The sequence below is a fragment of the Topomyia yanbarensis genome, chromosome 3 (genome assembly GCF_030247195.1).
Source record: "Topomyia yanbarensis strain Yona2022 chromosome 3, ASM3024719v1, whole genome shotgun sequence".
Taxonomy (NCBI): Eukaryota; Metazoa; Arthropoda; class Insecta; order Diptera; family Culicidae; genus Topomyia; species Topomyia yanbarensis.
The window spans coordinates 85,756,229-85,777,478 of record NC_080672.1 but is presented as its reverse complement, the minus strand read 5'-3'; the positions used below and the strand labels follow the sequence as shown (position 1 = coordinate 85,777,478).

The 21,250-nt window shown below is 39.3% G+C and overlaps 1 protein-coding gene across 7 annotated transcripts in view; it reads right to left on the bottom strand.

Annotated features, from left to right (window-relative positions):
* Window positions 1–21,250, bottom strand: part of LOC131690805 (proton-associated sugar transporter A-like) — a 59,838-nt gene that overhangs the window by 6,726 nt on the left and 31,862 nt on the right. For all 7 annotated transcript variants that reach the window (XM_058976835.1, XM_058976829.1, XM_058976830.1 and 4 more), the window contains exons 3-4: window positions 2,491–2,753; window positions 2,147–2,428 (exon numbers count right to left, since the gene is read on the bottom strand). In XM_058976835.1, the coding sequence (XP_058832818.1) occupies window positions 2,147–2,428; window positions 2,491–2,753 (545 nt within the window). The remainder of the gene's footprint in view (window positions 1–2,146; window positions 2,429–2,490; window positions 2,754–21,250) is intronic.

Sequence of the window (21,250 nt, the reverse complement as noted above, 5' to 3'; positions counted from 1 at the left end):
CATCACTCTAGCTGAGGACGTGGAATGCTACCAGCGGAGAAATTCACGTAATGTAAGGAGACTGGTCCGAGCGAACTCGTTGGCTAAGTGGCCGCAAGAGTGGGATAACGCGGAAAAAGGAAAGTGGTCCCACCGACTCATCCAAAATGTCTCTGCTTGGGTACATAGAAATCATGGAGAGGTGAACTTCCATTAGACGCAATTTCTGTCCGGGCATGGAGGCTTCCGGAAGTACCTGTATCGGCTTGATCAGGCTTCGTCACCCCTTTGCTTGGAGTGTGTGCACGTGCAAGAGACACCGGAACACGTGGTCTTCGAATGCCCTAGCTTCGAAGAAGTTCGTAGGGGTATGTCTGGTGTGACAGTGGACAATATCGTCGAAGAAAAGTGCCACGACAAGCATATCTGGGACGCTGTCAACAGAGTGGTATACTCTCCGAGCTGCAGAGGAAGTGGCGAAGGGATCAATAAAGCCACCGTGAAACTTTAACTCTGCGTCGGCGTAGGCTAGGTCCACCACCGGAGACCAGTTGAGTAGTGCGCGATGTAGCACAGTGTTCGGTTCGTCGTGGCGCTAGTGAACCACATGTCAGGATTCACCGGAACCGCCGAACCAACCTCGACACCCTACCGAGTAGCTCGTGAGTAGGCTAGATCCACCGCCGGGGATTAGACCGAGTAGACCGCGTCGAATAGCTAGCAGTGGGTCGTTGTGGCTCCAGTGAACCAGAAGCTACACTCCATCCGGAATTGCTGGACAGACAACAGTACCAAATGGCTGGCCCGTTGAGTAGGCTGGATACACCGCCGGGACTAGATCGAGTAGATCGGGACGAAGCAGGGAGCTAAATAACTCATCGGTTTCGGGAAAAATCTACCGCTCGGATTCGGGAAAGTCTCTCTCGCCGGAGAATTTTCCGTCGGAGTAGGTTAGATCCATTGTCGGCGACTAGACCGAGTAGTTCGCAAACAAGTAAGGGCGGGAGCTGAATGGCTTATCGGGGAAGTTGAGTGAAATGGAACGAGAGAGAGCCAAAGGGCTCAAGAAAATGTGGTGCTGAAACCAGAGAAGAATCGGTAATCGGGAGAACTTCCTTCACCGGGGAAATCTCCGTCGGCGTAAGCTAGATTCACGGCCGGGGACTAGACTGAGTAGACTGCGACTAGACACCACCAGTCGCGGGTCGTCGGGGCACCAGCGAACCGGACGCCCTGCTCCACCGGAATCGCCATACTGACCTCGACACCTGGCTGGTTGGCTCGGTTTCGGAGGAACTTCTCTCGCCGGGGAATTGTTCAACACCTTCATTGACGACAAAATGATAAATTAGTATTAGAACCACCCCAGCTGTTGCTTAACACCTTCATGGTCATGTTGTTTATAGACAACAACGATTTCAAATAGCTATAACTTTTGTTTTAGGCTAGATTTTCTCACGTAAATAAGTAAGGCCAATAACTTTGCCTATCACCTATCGTTTGAGCGCTTACAGTTAGAAGTATTATTCATAGATCTGGAGTTGTTGCTATTAGTTTGATAGGATTCCAGTGGAGTAGTGGTGCCAGGGCAAATTTATGAGTAATGAAAAATTAAAATTTTGATATATCTTCGATATTGTACAATATAATTGAAATCTGATAAAACCTATCAGTTGGGACGACTGTTTCGACTATCTTTTCCATGCATTTGGACTTTTGTAAATATTCTAGGATAATTGTATTGAGCATCGGAAGGTAAAACTTAAGCAGCTTCTAACACTGCTAAGAAAGCACATATCTTAACCAAAACTGGTTTTTCGTGTTTCTTGACCGCAGCAGTCCTAAAGAAAAATAATAAACTCTATGTGCACTAGAAAAGTTGGGCATAAGAGGGTTAAAGAAAACGAAGGGCCTCAAGATAACAAAACGTACTCAAAAGCATAATAAGGTAAAGTTGTGTAGTTTCAGATAAATATCTGACTACATTTGCATTTTGAACTGCTGTGTAGTGAGGGCAGAGCATCTTGTATATCGATGGGCTCATATTATGTGTGATTTTCATTGGTGCTAATATTGTGGAAAACAGCGAAGTACCTTTCGAAAACCAGTCGCAAACATTCTAGTTTGTAGCTTTGCAAGGCACAGATAATTACATAACCATTCTTACCTGGTAAGCAAACATCCAGCAAATAGGCACGAGCTGGCATATGGCTTGTATCAGCACTGAAATCTAACAGTAACACTCCAAGAATAGTGAAGAAAATCGCCCATTTGTAGTTCATCTCGTGCGAGCCTATTTCCTCTTCGATCCGATTGAACTTGTACGGCGTAAAGTCCGATAGATTAGAATTCACAATCTGTGACAGGTTGGAGGGCGCTTCCGGAAACACTTCTCCCAAATCACCGAACAACTTGCCAACGTTTTCGCCATACGGAACCAGGATGCAGCCTAAAATAAATGAATGGTAAATTTTAGATATTCGGAATCGAAATTTAAAACGCGCAACCTACCGAGTAGCATACTGAAGGACAGTCCCAGCAGCACCGGTCTTCTCCGACCCAGTTTTGAGACGCATCGATCGCTAATGGTGCCCAGGATGGGTGCCACGAAAAACCCAACCAGGGGGGAGATGGCCCACACCAAGGTCATCAGCTGATGCTCTACGCCAATTCCGAGCAGAATCGGTGAAACGAATGCCGTTTCTGCGGAGTACACGAACTCGATGCCCATTATGACGAAGGACAGTCGCACGAAGTCCCAGCGCGATTTGCTCCTGAAAGTTTGGATGAAGTCGTTAATGTCGTCGTTGTTTGGTAAGCTAAAATTGATGAAATTTAGAGTGATCTTTGTATCGAGTAAACAAATCGCTCTCATGAATTACTAGTCAACCGAAAATCGGGAATACAAACAACCAATAAAATTTGTTATAATATGGAAATGTGTCACCCTATTAACATGAGGTTCAACCAACAAAAATATAGATGTTTACTGTTGATTAACAAAAAAATACGCAAAACAGAAACTTTTCGGTGAAACAATTACAAATACTGTATGAAAGCACTTTATCAATATGAATTTTATTGTATTATATTGAACGTTCACTAGTAAGGTAGGTTTGATAGGTTTCGCTCGTGAACATTCGACAGCCGTTGTGACCACCTTATAGACGTTAAATCCATTCAGTCTGCTGATGAGCGGAACGCGTAACGTTAAACTCATCTACGTGAAGTAGGTTTTGTGACCATACACAAATTGTTTTTCACCTAATTTCTTCTTAGAAATTAGAAAAATATGTTGTTATTGAAATAAACATCGGCCGTTATAGGTCGTTCACGCCATTTAACATATCATGTCTCTAAAATAGGCAAAGTTAGATTACTGGATTTAGCACGATCGTCTAGTTGCGAAAACAAATTCCTAAAGGGGTCTAGACTCTAGAGATGACCTGGATAGATCTAGTGATAAGAAACCACGGGTTGATCTAACGGGACGGACAAATAGGAACTCAGTTCTTCCATTTCAATTATAGAATTGAGTGCGAAATTTACACCAGCATTTCCACAATAAAGGACAAATAATTGAATACAAAATGGTGTATTTTGCAATGTAGAATTGATAGATTTTGCCTTACAGATTTGGAAAGGTTTTAAAGTGTTTCGAAAGCTTTAAAATTTTAAATAGTTCTTCCTAACAAAAATACCGAAAATTTTAATGCTTAAAAACCGGTATTTCGGTATGTTAATGCCAATCCGATGTACGCATTAAGTTATTATTCGAAAGTCTAATTGAGAAAAGAAAACCAAAGTTTACAGCAAAGTGGCGCAAAACGCGAAACTTTTTTCCGCCAAGGGCGTCAGAAGACCACACTACGGTCCTGTTCCTAGGCGCCGTGCAGCATATTGCCGGAATAATCCGGTACACAGATGTTACAGCAATTTCAAGGAAACTTCACATCTCTTCGATTTTTGTACATTGTACTGCTAAATCTAGTTTTAAGTTTGCTTTTGGATTTTCACATGTATCATCTCATCGGCAAACTACGCAAATGGGAAGAGTGTGAAAATTGATTATTACAATTTTAGTAACGACAACAACTTTTCCTCCAGTCTAGGTGTGCACCCAAGCGATCTTCATTGTTGTTTACAAGCGTTCTGCTCCATCAACTCATTACCAGATAGTCGACGGGCAACACAGCTACAGCGAGATGTTCTACCATCCAATCGGTTCCGTACAATAACGACCATCGTCACAACATCAGCATAACAACGCCTGGGTCGTTGCATCCCGAATACACTCGATCGATCCAGATAGTGGAAGAATGATCACCGTAAAGCAGAATCCGGTCAAGGTCACCTGATCAGCTGTTCCAGCGGCGGTGACAGAAACCAGCAGCACACGAAATATTAAGAGCCAAAGATTATGGGAAAAAATCGAATGTAGATATGGATGGGCTGTTTGAGTAGGAGCGGAGGAAGACAGATTGAAATTCGACGAGATTGCTAGGTGGGCCGGCATATGCAAATAGAACAAATTATAAAATTTCACACGAATTGGCGCATACTAACAGATATAATACAATTTTTTTCGCGGCATCTCCATCATTTTGTGGTAAAAGATTTAGTTGATAGTATACAATATTACTGTCCTTTCGGATCGACCTACATAGACTAGTAAGCAAGCGCGGTTCCGAAATGGAACACTGTTTTCACTGTCTAAAGCACAACTTTGTATCGAGATAAGAAAGATGAAAAACTAGATAATTTGTTCGAAGTGTCATGTTTGTTTGTCTTTGATCATAGTTCCTGTTTTGGATTGCGACCACTCTTCCAATTATGGAATAATCTCGTGCTATTTAGAGTATAGAAAACTTATTACATAGACGAGTTGTTATTTTATTCGTAGAGCGTGGTTATCTAAGAGTACTGTCTGAACTTCTAAAAAAATGAGATAAAAGATATCAGCTCTTATTAAATCTTTCGAATATTTTTTTTTGCAAAACCATATAATGAGATCTGCCATTTTTGCAAGAAAGTGTCGGCTACCTTTTGTTCTAGATTCAGCGCGTGTGCTTTTGGCATTTCATTCGTGTCTTCAAAAATGATTATTAAAATCAAATTTAGCATTCCATTGCTCGGCTCAAATCTCATTCTTATACAATAACCCAATTATGAAATTGAGATAAGGGGCTAAAGTCTACTGGGAGATTGATAACACTATTATCTTTCTTCGTACAAAGCCAACCCAGATGCCGTGTAGCATCCAGCGGCTGAAGCAAGAGTTGATCCACCGATTTGGCTTTGGTTTCCATGCCGTGAGATGCGACAAAAGCTGGAGTCTTTTTTATTTACTTTTATGTACAGGTTCCTGGATTTTCGAATGAAAGTAACAAAGGAAAAATATAGGGATAAATCACGGCGACTGGTGATAGCAGGTGATAGCTGTTCACACTACAGGAAGGCTTGGGAAATTTGCATGAATCATAACGCTTATCACGGTAAATACAGGTTAATCCGGTGTGCGATTAGAAAGTAACCTAACCTTAATCGCACCGACGTTTCGGACCGTACGAATAATGTGTGTGATGGGGGACAATGTGTTGATTTTCCGCTCTCGAACCTAATGCAGCACAGTGAAAATGTTACGCTCGATAGAACAGCGTGAAGGTACAGAACTACACACGGTCTTTAGAAAAAAAACGGATGACATAATAACATTCCCTTGCTTCCTCGATCATCCTTAGGACGTGGCCGACATGTGAAAAATTAGAACTCTCCAAACATTCTCAGAAGGAAAAAATCGCTTCCTCTGAACAATCACAAAATTATACGCTCATTATGCTCATACCCAATTAAACAATTACGAAATTGCGATAGACGTTTGCGAAATTACCGTACACGAAAAAAAATAACTGACTGCTATTTTTATAACAGGTAATGTGAAAAAAGATACGGTTACCAGCTGTGCTATGATAAGGACACTAAATGATAAGCGAACGTGAATTAGGAAAAGATATTTTAACAGTGATATTCACAGATACTTGTTTGGACCAGTTTTGCTCCGCGTCTACTAGATTCACCCCGTTTTATGGTAGGTGATAACCAAAAAATGCCGGTTTAGATTTTTTTATGATTTCGATGATCTGATTTTTAAATTAGTTTTAAAATTTCTATGAGCGTATTTCGTTGCTGTTGTGCTATCTTATGACAAACGCCATTTTGGGGTAAACGGAGTTAAATATGCCACATCACTTGACTAAAAAATCTCTACAAAGTGGCGTTTTCAGAATTTTGACATTTTGCTTGGTTACTGAGATATGGCGAGAAACGCGATGATTTTTTCTCATTTTTTGCATCAAATGACTCTGTCTGGGGATTGATTCAAGTTATCTTGATGTATAAGATAGTTTTATGTGTAAAATTATCTGAGGAACACAATGGCATAATTATTTTCCAAATAAAAATACATGAGTTTTGTGAAAAATGCAGTTTAAGTTTTAAACTGGAAATATAGCATATTTGGCAACACTGCAACCAAAAATAATTAATTTTTCTAGATTCCCCGACTCATTTCCTTCAAAATGCATTTCACCGATTGTTATTAGACCAAATGAAGCCAAAGATATAAATACAAGTTAATAATTGATGATTTTTTTCTATAGAAAATGTTCCATGCACGATTATGACACGCCATACAAATTTTGTCATCAATACACACCTATGACAAGTGTGAGTGCGATTTTTGTTTACATTTATAGTAAAAACTCGCAACATAGTCAACTGATCTTCGTAATATTTGAGACATTAATACAGAATAGATAGAAGGATCAATTGTCTTCTTTGAATTGTTTATAAAGATTATAAGTTTCAAGATATTCAGTCTCAAATTTTAAAAATCGTTTTTCTCAAAATGTGATAAATGGCGCTTGTCATAAGATAGCACAACAGCGACGATTTGGTGTATATTATCGGTCTTTTAACGTATATGGATTACCTATTTTAGTGTATTATGGTCAAACAATCTGGTTTCTGTTTTATTGAAAAAGATCTAAAAACACAATTTGCGGACTGATCTAACGGGCAAATATTAAGGTAATTTGGGGCAAACCGAATAATCCTTTCGGACAAGTTTTTTGGTCGTAGTGTGTCGTGTCCACAGGCTTTAATTGGTGCCGTAGGCCGTTCATCCTAGAGTTGGTGACATATGCACTGGCAGTCGGTGCGACCGGATAATACTGTTGTGCGCCATCAAGTACGGCAGGCGAGGAATTACGACAGCTGCAGTTGACCTTGATGATGAGGGCATGAACTATTTTCGACGCTACAGAGGTAAACAATTAGTTTATTTGGTAGGATATCCTTATCACCGTGGATGTTACAAAAGCAAATTGCGTGATGTCGGTAAGAAAATTCTGGAGTTTCAACCAGAACCTCATATTGCAACTACAGGTATGTATCAACAGACACTACAAATTGTCAATATTGAAATATCTGGGATTTTGCAGTGCTGGAACATTAAATTAATTCTAAATTACATAGAAAATCAGTAGAACGTATACTCGAATACATATCAAAGTCGGGTAATATAATTTGATCAGTTTTACTGTCTTTTCTCTCTGATTTTTCGCTAGTGATGTATGTTTTCTAACAGAATCAAACAGTAACACACAGGATTTATCTCATCACTAAAGATTTAAGCAGGTGGAACGAATCCTGGATGGTGGGGCCAAATTCTAGTTATTGAACCCCAACTGGAATTTGATTCCATTATCCAGGATTCGTTCTGGTATTTTTTTTTCTTCCTGTTGATTTTGTGAGCTTAAAGGCATTCGCACTAGTGGAAACGTATTCCCCATCTTCCCAACCATCGTTTTCAATATTTTTCAGTTGGAATGCACTTCATGGAGCAATGAGGTGTAAGTTTATATAATGATTTTTTTCTTTCTTTATTATTATTATTATTTTCTCTTTCTCATTGCAGAGAGCGAATAAAGGCGCTTTAACCTAGGCTAATTAGCCAGGGCAAAGTGTAAATACCACTGTCCCATCCCAAAGGACCAAAGGAGTGACATTAACCTTTTTAGCTCAGTCACTCCTAACGATTTATCATATCCCCTTAAAACTGAAACGGTCGGTACGGTTGTCCTCGTTTCTTCTTTCATCAAGGTTCAAAATGATTCGTTAGTTCAATTATTCAGTAAACGAATAATTGGATTGCCGTATAATTTTGAACCATCTTCAAAACAAACTCCGCACAGTAGGCCTGGCCGTTTTAATATTTGCGTCATATTACGATATGCTGCAAATATTAATGTTGACAAGAAAAACACTAAAGATAACTGCAGTGTTTTCCAGGATGCTTTTCAATACTGGCTGTGTAAGAGTTAGAATAGAATAGAATAGAATAGAATAGAATAGAATAGAATAGAATAGAATAGAATAGAATAGAATAGAATAGAATAGAATTATGGTCAAACAATCAAGAAAATAATACTTGTGTAAACATCCATACGAATACTTGTTAAAACATTAACGACGTCATACCAACTTACCCCATTTAAAGGAATAACTATGCCAGCCATTATAAAACCTCTGTATGATCAGCTGTCAACTCAGTCAATCACAGTAGTGCACCTGGAGGTGTTGTCGAGCTTACCTTTGAATAAACCGTTATGTAATACTAACATACGTGTAACCCTCGAGGTAAACGTCTATACTCTGTGCCCTTTCAATTTAATTACAGCCAAAATGTTGCGTTAGGCGATAAAAATCCTAGACCGAATTTACCACACAATGGTTGTTGCCGAGGCTAACAACAAATGTGCTTTCTATGATTGTGCATATGATGTTTGGTTTGTAATTTGACGCAAAGATATGTGTTTATTTTACCACTTCGAATATTTGCACAAAAAACTATCCACAGAGGCACAGACAGAAAGCGCATCAAAAAACCCTATAGCCGCATTTAATATATAATGTAGTCATGTGTACATTTCAGCTGATATATGAATATAAAGATCATTCAACACAATACACCGGCTATGGTGGAAGAATAATAACAGTTTCAGAATATTTTGTTGTCTACAGACGGTACACTTGCTTGAACCACATTTTATTTGTATACACCTGTTTGAACGGTTAGTTATTAACGTCTAAACTATTAAAACAGCCATTGAAATGTACTAACTGCTCATTTCGGCTTCATAAGTGCACCTGCGAGGTGGATTATATACGTTTCTTATAAAAGAGGAGGGGGGGAGACTTTGAAAATTTTTTCATAGATCTGGAGGATCAAGTCTTTTGTACCAAACGACTCCGCTCAACAAATTGGGACGATATCTGTTATCGAGAAGGAATCTTCAACAGACATCATTGCCTGCTGACTCGTGGTTTTGCCGGATTCTTACTGCAGTGGTGTATATAGTAAACTTACCGACTAAACCAAAACCTCTTGTTCCTCCCAATCCTCGTCCTTACGAGGCCACCGTTGTATTACATCAGTAGGGAACCGATCCAGAGATGCTGACTAAAACGACTTACATCTCTTTACAACCTTCCAGGGTTTTTTATCTCGTTCCTATCTGTTAGCTGATGCAGAGATTTCCCCGGCTGCGGAGTTTCTTTCAATACCGATGCCCGTTTTCATGAACGACCTACCAATAGTACACCAACAAAATAGTGATTAAATCAAAACTCTCAGGATTGAAATTAGAATCACTTTTCATTAGATGATTAAATGAGTCAAAATATTTTGCGTGCTTTTAGTTGTTTGGGCGTTTTGCCTTTCTCAATAGAAAGGTATTGCAATTGCTCTGAAAACCGACTTTTTAACGGAGGCCCGGAGGGCCGAGTGACATATACCATTCGATTCAGTTCGTCGAGTTCGGCAAATGTCTGTGTGTATGTATGTGTGTGTGTATGTATGTGTGTGTATGTGTGTATGTGTGTCACTCATTTTTCTCAGAGATGGCTGAACCGATTTTGACAAACTTAGTCTCAAATGAAAGGTGCAACGTTCCCATAGGCTGCTATTGACTTCCGGTTCCGGAATTACAGGATGATGAGTACGAACACGCAGAAAATGTCGATTTTAATAAATTCTGCAATGATTGTATAAAGGTGAAAATTTTTCCAAAATTTGACCACAACTGCTTCGATTTGTAGTATTAGGTCACTAACATCCATTCAAAGTCTATTTGGCCACATTGGCCACCATCATCGGTTCCGGAAGCCCCGGCGGAAGTATCTAAATTAAAAATAACAGTCACATCGGTTTCTCGGTGATGGCTAAACCGATTCGACTAAACTCAAATGAAAGGTATTGCGTCCCCGTAAATCACTATTTAATTCCATCCTGACCCGACTTCCGGTTCCGGAGTTACAGGCTGTGGCGTGCGATCACATAGCAAATTGTGATTCAAACCGATACTCCGATGAAAGCAAAAAAGGTAAAAATTTCGCTAAAATGTCTCTCAAACAACTTAAATTTTCTGTTCTAGGTCACCGACGGCCAACCAAACTTTCATTGACTACATTGACCACCATAGACGGTTCCGGAAGTGCCCGGGAAAAGCGGCCATCTTTCAAAATTTACGAACTCACATCAGTTTCCTAGAAATGGTTAGGCCGATTTTCACAAACTTAGTCCCAAATGATAGCTATAATCAGAGTTAAAAATAATCGAAGCTCTTTGTTGACGGCTGAAAATGAACCTGTTGCGACTCGCGGTGAATAGAAAAAATATTCATTCAACTATCCATCTTATTCATTCAGTTCAATATCGTACAATATATTCATTACACTAATTATCTAGGAAAATGTTTTCAAATGTCGATAAAGCATATAAAACAACAATCATCATCTCTTACATTGTGCCAGGGCCTACTTTGATGCGTTTGATTCGTTGCTGCACGGTCGCTTCGTATAATAATCGGAGCCGAATGAAAATCTGCATGGATGAATGGGCGGTTTGTTCGTTTGACATTTTCAGCTGCGTCACTGAATATTGAAAATGAATGCGGCTGAATATGATCAATTTTCATTCAATGAATTTGAATATTTTTAACTCTGGCTATAACATCCCCACAGATGTCTATAAAATTTCGTACGGATCGCTTATATGGGTCTGGAAATATAGACTAAATCGTCCGGTCACATATGAAATTACCATATAAGTCGGAACTCTATTTTTTTTCAAAGGGGGGACCCCATGAAATTTCAGAAATCGAATTCGTATCTTTGAAGCCAAACATCTTTAAAATGCATGAAACGTCGAGATTTTATGTTATCTCGAAAAAAAATTTCATAAAAATGGACTTTTTGGGACTTTTCCGATTTCGCACCTTTTTGCCTTTCTCATATAAAGAAAGGCTATGCAATCACTGTAAAAATCAACTTTTTAACCGAGGCCCGGAGGGCCGAGTGTCATACACCATTCGATTCAGTTCGTCGAGATCGGCAAATGTCTGTGTGTGTATGTATGTGTGTGTGTGTATATGTGTGTGTCATTTAAACTCACACAATTTTCTCAAAGATGGCTGAACCGATTTTCGCAAACTTAGTTTCATCTGAAAGGTATAACGCTCCCATAAGCTGCTATTGAATTTTTAGTTGATCCGACTTCCGGTTCGGGAGTTACGGGTTGAAGAGTGCGGTCACACAGCAAATTCCCATATAAACTGGTACCACCGTGATGTTCAAATGATGTAAAACATATTAAAATTGATGTAACATTACTCTAGTTTGCGGGTCTGGATCACTAATGATCAACCAAAGCAGCTTTGACCACATTGGCCACCTATGACGGTTCATGACGCCCCCGGGGAACCCGCCAAGTTCCTAAGCTAATATCACACCCATTACCCAACGAATTCTCTACCGATTTTTACATTTTTTTTTTGATTTCAAATGAAAGATACAGTAATTCCATTGACTGCTGTTGAATTTCATTCGGTTCTGACTTTTGCTTCCGGAGTTACAGGGGTGTTAGTAAGGATACACTGAAATTTCCAGTATAAATCGGTACAATCCTAATACCTCAGAGGCTAAAAACTATTGAAATGGTCACCAAATTACTTCTAATCGCAGATCTAGATCACTGATTGCCAATCAAACATTCTTTGAATATATTGTCCACTATCGACGATTCCGGAATTCCGGGCATATTCCACAATTAAAGTCACATCGGTTCTTCGGTGACGACTGAACCGATTTTCTCAAACCAAGTCTCAAATGGAAGGCAAAATATGCAGTTGAGTATTGCGCCGCCTCACTCCCCCCCCCCGCCTTGCCCTTACACCTCCCTCCTTCATCACTCCCCTCCCCTTGGACCACCCTCACGCCCGCATTTCCTTCATCCACCCCGTATACCGAAATAAGATGAAGTATTTCTGGCGCATCCTCCACTCCCACTCTACTAACCCCCCATTCCCTCCACTTTCAAACCCATTCCACCAACATTTCAAAATATAATCACATGAAGATAACATTGAACTCATGCTGATTAAGCTAATTAAATATTATTCTTTTGCCTTTCTCATATAGAAAGGTTATGCAATTGCTCCAAAAACCGACTTTCTAACCGAGGCTCGGAGGGCCGAGTCTCATATAACATTCGACTCAGTTCGCAGAGATCGCAAAATATCTGTGTTTATGTATGTGTGTATGTATGTATGTATGTATGTATGTATGTATGCATGTATGTATGTATGTATGTATGTATGTATGTATGTATGTATGTGTGTATGTGCGGATTTGTTAACAAAATGTCCACATCGGTTTCTTGGAGGTGGCTGAACCGATTTTTACAAACTAAGATTCAAATGAAAGGTATAATATTCCCATAGGTTGCTATTGAATTTCATTTTCAACCGACTTCTTGTTCCGGATTACGAGTTGAAGAGTATGGTTAGAAAACAAAATTTGTTGATTTGTCCACATCGGTTTCTCGAAATTTTCTGAACCGATTTTGACAAACTTGATTTTAAAAGAAAGGTCCATCAGCTGATGTTGAATTTTGTGTGGATCCGAGCTCTGGTTCCTGAATTACAGGGTGATACGTACGATCACGCAGCAAATCCCGATTCTAACGAATTCTGCGAAGAATGTAAGAAGGTGAACTTTTTTCCAAAATGTAAACACAACTGTTGAATTTGTAGATCTAGGTCACCAACATTCATTCAAAGTCTCTTTGGCTACACTGGCCACCATCGACGGATCCGGAAGCATCCACATTCAGAATAACGGTTATATTGGTTTCTCGAAAATGGCTAGACCGATTTGATCAACTTAGTCTCAACTGAAAGGTGTTGCGTCCCCGGAAACTGATATTAAATTCCATCTCCATCCGACTTCCGGCTACGGAGTTACGGGTTGCGGAGTGCGATCACATAGAAAACTCTGATTCAAACCGATACCGCGATGAATATAAAAGGTGCTCTTATATAGGGTAAGGTGGGGCAAATTCGACCGTTGGGTAAACCCGACCCCCCCCCCCCCCCTGTTACCGAAAATCAGAAGCACTACGCGAATTAATATCAATAGTGTCGTGTAGAGCATCTAAAATAATCCAAATGGTGGTATGACAGCATTTTATTAGCCTACATTGAGATGCTCATACGACAAAAAGTGTGTTTTTACAACTTTTGATTTGACTTTTGTGCATCATTGACTACAGGATATTTCTGATTGTTAAAGCGATTGCATACAAAATGTAAGATGATTTAAATTCTTTGATTTAAGTCCCACAAAGTGCATAGTTTTCCAGGAGTCTAACTTTTAATTTGATATATAAAACGACTTGATCCGATGTAAAATGAGCATTTTACAGTCAAAACCATTTACTAGGTCGGATTTGCCCCGCCTTACCCTATACTTACCGAGTGTAATAATAATGAAAGACATTTCCATAATGCTACATTGTACGAACCAGCTATTAAATCATAGTTTGGAGAAATGAGAAAGGCACAATTGCACCTATAGGTGGATTAAAAGAGGTTTTTCAGTTCAATATTACCGTGGCTGTTTTTTCTTTTACAAAATTTTAGAACTCGAATAATGATTTATTTTCCTGTATATAGTTGTCATATGATGTATAATAATAAAATGTAATATATGCATTTAAAAGTTTTTAAAGAATATAAACAACGCACACATTCTCGTGATTCATGATTGAGAAAGGCACAATTGCGCCGCTAGGTGGATTAAAATAGGTTTTTGTCTTTATGTTTAGTCAATTTTCTCTATCATTATTTCAGAGAGCGAGGCACCAAAACCTGGCTCATTAGCCATGACAGGGTTAAATACCTCTGTCCCATCCCAGGAACCAAAGGAGTGACATTAACTCTCTTAGCAAAGTCACTCCCAACGATTTATCAAATCCCCATCAAATTGAAACGGTTGTGTACGGTTGTTCACGTTTCTTCCTTATTCAAGGCTCAAAATAATACGCCCTTTCATTAGCCCATTTGATCGATTCGATTTCAACTCTACAAGCAAGTGCTCAAGAATCAGAGCTACCTTAAAAGAAATCAGGGGCAGTCGTCAGTGATGGCTCCATACAGCTTGGTAAGTGTATGTCAAAAAGACGGTTGATTACTACGTTTTGGTCAGACGAGTATTCACTATTAGCAGTTCCAACCGAACCAACTCGAAAGTCTTTCGATTTCGAAAGTAGCTCATTTAATCTTCTAGTTTCTGTGAATGTTTGCGGCTTTCTCAGTCAATGTAGCTTGAGCAAACGAAATGTTTTTAAAGCTGCCCGACGTTTCGACCGTGTTTGGCGGCCTTTTTCAAGGGAAATTTAAACGTGTCGTTTTTGCCGTAGTCGCTGATTGACAACGGTAGGAGGTTGAGTGTGGTCGAAACGTCGGGTAGTTTTAAAAACATTTCGTTTGCTCAAGCTACATTGACTGAGAAAGCCGTAAACATTCATAGAAATTCCAGCTCCAGTCGATATAATACTCAAAGATAATCTTCTAGTCTCGTTGAGACTTGAGACATTTGTGTAGAGGCTTTTCCAACCACTTCGCTCAGAGGATCGAAAAGCAGTACTGTATGCTTTGCAAGCCAACTTAAATGCCTCCGACCTGTTCCTGCATCTTCAATTCCAAACTCTTCTACATAACTTTTTAAGTCTAACAAGTTCGGTATTCCACCAGAAGTACGCATAACTCGAAGCAGAAAAGCCTTTTGGTATACTGCTACTATGAGTAAGGTTGTTTTATCCACGCCCTCATCCAAATCGCTTGAAAACTCAATCGATGGAAGATATCCATGAAACCTAGCCACTAAGTCGTAGATGTCCTAATTCGTAGATTTGGAATTACGATATGTGAAGATATCTAGCGAGACGTTTGAATGATCGAAGGTCGATGTACTTATGATCAGATATCGACGGTGCCAACTCATGCGCAATACCGTCAGAGCAGAGAGTTACATCTAACACCTCCTCTCTGCCAGCTCGTGCAAATGTTGTTCGATGTTGGACGATTTCCTACATTAAGTATATGCTGATTTGTATTACTTAAGCATTCCATCAATTCGGTGCGTCTCAAATTGAAATCCGAGTTGCCCCAAAATATGTGATGAGCACAGTGGCGGATCCAAGGGGAGGGTCTTGGGGGTCCGGACCCCTCCGAAATTTTTTAATTTGTTGAGAATTTTTAAAATAGTTTCCATTTTAATTCGTTTTAAACTCAAAATCATTCCAGACCAGATTCGACTACCAAAACTGATTTTTATTAAATAAGATCATTACTTATTACGAATTGTACTATGAACATTTCAAAATCGAAAATTCGGACCCCCTCCGAAATGTTTTTCTAGATCCGCTCCTGGATGAGCATTTGCATCACTACAGATTATGAGAGGATTCCATTTCTGCCACAGTATGGTACAACCCTTTTGAAATCATCAGAAGTTGATTATTCATTTTGTGGCAGATACGCCGAACAATAGACGTATTTTCTGTTTATGTTATCAACAGACATTGACCGTGACAGTACAAATATCGCGAGTTGTGGGGCCAGATACAAGATATGCATCAATAGCAAATTTTAGTTCCAATTATGACCGCATAGAGGGCGTCAACACTTACTTACCAAAAAAGAGATTTAAAATATCAACATGATCAGAAGAATTACTGAAAAAGGCCTGTTCTACAACTTTGTAGAAGACACTGAATTTATATCTATCTCCGTTGAAAAGTTAGTGCCGCCCTCTATGCGGTAAGATGTGGAACTAAAATTTTCCAACCACAACATGGCTCATATTTATGTCTATAATTCTTCTGAACACATTATTGAGCTAAACCCAACCATTATACAACAAAAATGTACAGCTCGTGGTAATCGAGTACTGTTACATAAGGCCCCATGCAAAACTGACTCAGACATCACTTCGTTAAAAGGTCAATATCTTCTTTTAGCAAAGCCGGATTGATTATCAGTCTTCGAAAAAGTTGTAGACAATTCAATGGTTATTTTTCTTGTCACTCTAATACACACACACACATTTTGGATCTCGACTAACTGAATCGAATGGCATATGACACCCGACTCTCCGAGCCTCGGCTGGAAAGTCGATTTTTTGGAGTGATTGTATGCCTTTCTTTATATGAGAAAGGCAAAACGTGATTGTGACGGCGCCGGTGGTTGAGTGGTAAGCGTGACCGCAGCCGAGGTCGTTGAGATTTTTCTGAGGTGAAAAAATCTGTAGTTACGTCTTCCTTCGGAAGGGAAGCAAAGCCGTTGGTCCCCAGTTAATGAGTTGATGGATCGATATCTAGTCCAGATAGTTTAGTCACCTCTCTGGCGTTGGTAATAAAGAAGTAGAATCCAACTTATATACTTACTAAAAAAAATCTCCTCCTCCGGTATACTTATGGAGCGCGCTGTAGTATATACGGCCTCTAGCAAAAAGCAAGTATCGGACTAACATTCCTTCCCTTTTCTACCGTGATCTACGTTCGGGACTGGCAGGTGCCGGTATTGATCAATAAAACAGTTTAGGATTATGTTTCGCTACTCCCAAGCATAATTATCTACTGATTGCCTGTGCATCTTCAGCTACTTCAGAACGATTACGGAGTAGCAGAGGTGGTCGCACAAGCCCAAGCTCATGAGAAAGGCAACATTTGAATTTAGCAGAATCAAGGGGCAAACTTTGATCGAAATAATTGAATTGTACAATGAGTTTACTAACCTACAATTTTAAAGGCTAGCTAGGTATAATACTAAACCATGCGCCAAAAAAAAGGAAAAATAGCGAAGTAATCACTCTCAAAAGAACATTAAAAGCTAGGATAGAATAACCGTCAATTCAAAAGTAATCGCTAATTGAATATTAGGGTGGCTACATACGAAACCCTGCGTCTACGGGATGTAGAACCACGATCAATACAGTTGGTGGGTTTCGTTGCGTTCGCGTTATGAGAGGGAGAGTTCTGGTATGGGAGAGAGAGCAAGGACTATTAAAGGGGATGAAGTGATGTGGGTAGGTCTCTTTTATTAAGTACGACAATAGTGTGACGGGAATGCGGTCCCTCGAGCGCGGTTCAAGGTTAAACCAAAAAGCTACATTCGGGCGGAATTTAATTGAAGTCTGCCGTTAAAAATCACCGTTGTAATATAGTGAGACACGAAGTTCGCGGAGTGGTGTCCTTTGGACGAAGAAAAGCGCGGCTATCAGGACCGGAAGTGAGCGTGTCGAAGAGTCAGACGCCCTATTAAAGTTTATCGTGCGGCTTCCTCCTGTAAAAATCCACTCTTATAAGTGCACCCTGTAAATCTAGTGTCCGCTTTAGAGATGGTCGGGTTCGGGTTTTTGGACCCGAAACCCGGACCCGACCCGAACCCGACGGGTTTCGGGTCGGGTTCGGGTTCTGTAAATTTAAGCTTCTCGGGTTCGGGTCGGGTTCCGGGTTTTCAAATTTGAAATTCTCGTGTTCGGGTCGGGTCCGGGTTTATGAAATTTTGGACTTTCGGGCTCGGGTCGGGTTCGGGTTTTTCAAATTAGGTATTATCGGGGTCGGGTCGGGTTCGGGTTTTGAACAAAACAACCCATCCATTTCATGATACTGTTTGCGTCTATACACAAAACGCAGTCTTTTTTGTAGTAGTGAATTATACTTCGTAATACGAATGGATGACACATATAACCGTACCAAATGTTACCACCTCTGAATCGCTAGAATTCGTCGTATTTTCTGGTGCTCAAATATTGTTTTTTTTTTCATTCTTGCATAAAATTCCGTCTCTTCAGATTCGCAAACTGCCTGAATTATTTAATTTTTTAAACGAACATTTATGAAAGATCATTCAACAATGCGTGTTTCACATCTAAAATTTCTTTGCGTATTATTTTTCATGATAATTAGTAATAAACCAAGTCAACAGGAATTTATCGGAAAATACCAGTTCAACTTTCTATAATGGAATATAAATTTCGACAAGTACTTTAAAACCGATACTTAGGCCGCGGCGACTTTTTCTCTACGTAAACGGTTTTGTGGGGTACATTCGTACCCCAGAACGAAAATCGCTCTAGTATGTCTAATTTTTATTAAATTTATAATTAAAATCATTCGTAAAGTAACCTGTTTAAAAATATTCGTGTTTTGGCTATTTAATTAGGTAATATTTCATTTTGTATAGAACAAGTCTTTAAAATACGTCAAAATTCTCTTTTTCTGCATATTGCTATAACTCCGGTAGTTTCAAATCGATTTTGACCATTTATACGACGTTGTAAAGCTTATTAAATTTCCTTTTGATCAATTTTTTTTTCAAAAACCGGTCAAAATGTATATTTATTCCGATGCTTTTTTAAAACCAAACGCCAATACAAACGTTAAAAATACAGGAATATGCAGTAACAGAGATGAAACAGGAAGGCGTCGAAGGAATAGGTAGAGCCGGTGCATTGTACGTGTATATAAAGTAAGTATGTTCCAGAGCCTGGGCTGCAGAAGATATCGATTCGAATGATGCGTCTTGCATAGTTAAGCTGACCAACCGTACGGAATTTGGGAGGACAGTACGGATTTTTTGTCGTGTGTCCGGAAAAAGTACTTGTACGGATTTGTCCGGAATTTGCACGGAATTTCCAACCTCAGTGGAAGTGGGAGTACTCCCGGGACCACAAAAATTTTTCCACAAATAGAAACAGACTAAATAATGTTGCAAACTAGTTTTTCAGGTTCCAAAAATGCAATTAAAAGCACAAGGAACAAGAGTTCTAAAATTCGATTTTTGAAAATTTTCTTATGAACTTTGGGACTAAGTAGAGATGTTTCCAACAGGAAGACAGAAGTAGGTTTTGGTTGGAAGTGGACTTTTTTATCTGTCGCGTGTTTGCTCCAGAATTTTTTTTTCCTTGTGAATATCTACAGTAAATATGATATAATAATTGCGACAGTCAGTGCTGGAATTAGGATTAAAATTGATGAAGTTATAGAAGTTAGTTATGTTGTGCTCTCTGCTGGGACTCAGGAACAGGTTTGGTCTTCACACTGAAATTATCAGCAGTGTTTGGTGTACTTCAGTTGCAGTTTATATTGAGCATCAAAGAATCCGATCAAGGACCCCCGGGGCCAACCACGAGAATGGTCAAAGTTTGAAGAACCGCTGGTTTTTGGTGAGATCGTTTGAATTTATTAATTTGATCTTATTTGCATTGAACTTTAGTTACACTAAATATACATCTTTGACGCGCTCTTCTCATGCAAACCATCAGGCAGTGCTTTAACGAGTATTATAAATGTTATTTAATCGTCTGGATTTTATTGATGGAAAGATATTGTTTGTCCATGTGGAGTGCGCATAACAACTTTTACTTATGGATTCAACACTTTGTGACTCTTCAAACATCGATAAATTGAAAGTCGTTTTCTAGCAACTTTTGACTCTGCTGTTAAAAACAACTGCAACCAATGGCGTAGCCCATAGCGAGTAAAGGCGCTTTATCCTAGGCTTAACAGCAAGGGCAAGGTGTAAATACCTCTGTCCCATCTCAAAGGACCAAAGGAGTGACATTAACTTTCTTAGCAAAGTCACTCCCAACGATATATCATATCCCCTTCAAACGAAACGGTTGGTACGGTTGTCCTCGTTTCTTCTTCCTTTAAGATTCAAAACTATTCGTCAATCAAATTGTTTATTAATTGAATAATTTGGTTGTTGTTTAATTTTGAAACATCTTTAAACCCAACTCTGCACAGTAGGCCTGGCCGTTGTAATATTTGCAACATATGAAAATATGCTTCAAATATTAATGTTGACAAGAAAACACCACAGAATAACTGTAGTGTTTTCCAGGATGCTTTTCAATACTGGCTGTGTAAGGGTTAGAATAGAATAGAATAGAATAGAATAGAATAGAACTTTGGAACTAAGTAAACTTTAAGATTTTTTTTAATATTAAAGAAAAAATTGAACTTTTTTATGTCCCGCTATCCGCCTCGACTATTTGTTTAAGCCGTTTTCTCAAGTTGGGTGGTATTTTGAAATTCAGTGTCTAGCAGCCGCCAAGTCGTTCTATCCAAGTCGAAACGCAGTTTACTCGATTTATTTTCGTTATGAAAAGTATAGTGCTCGATGTACACATTTGATTCAACTCAATTTGCCTCCAATGAAGGTATCTGAAAATGATCCGGATTATACATTTTCTATTTTTAATCTTTTTCGGAACCAAATTATTATCACTGCAGTTCGACTGTTTTCTATAGTTCTGAGACATAATACGATTAAAATCTGCAGTAGATTCTGGAACTCTTTCAAATTTTTCATTTACATATATAGATTAATAGGTTTTTCCTTTAAATTGATTTGAAAGGTTGAACCGAAAATTTCAACGTACTCGAAGAACATTAGATACAGAAACGAGGCTGTTAAGTACAATAGAGTATTTAATTTTTCGTTAGATTTTCAGCCCGATGAGCTGATCGGGCAGCTTGATACACACATAAGATGAGCATAAGTGCAAAATGCGTGGACACTTATTTTTATATTCAGTAATCAATTTCTTCTTGTGCAAAGAATAACCACACGTTTATAAAATCGAATTTATACACGCGAAGTTTCATACATGCTAGCACACGCGACAAACACGTTAACATACAAACGCTTGAGCCTTTCGCGATCATCCACGCATACCTACGCTTACTATCTTGCTAACAGGATAACACTCCGGCAGGGATGCATGAAACACAACACGAAAGCCTAAAACGAGCTGGGAGGCCGCTTTGAACGAACCAAATGCAATAAGCACTGACAAC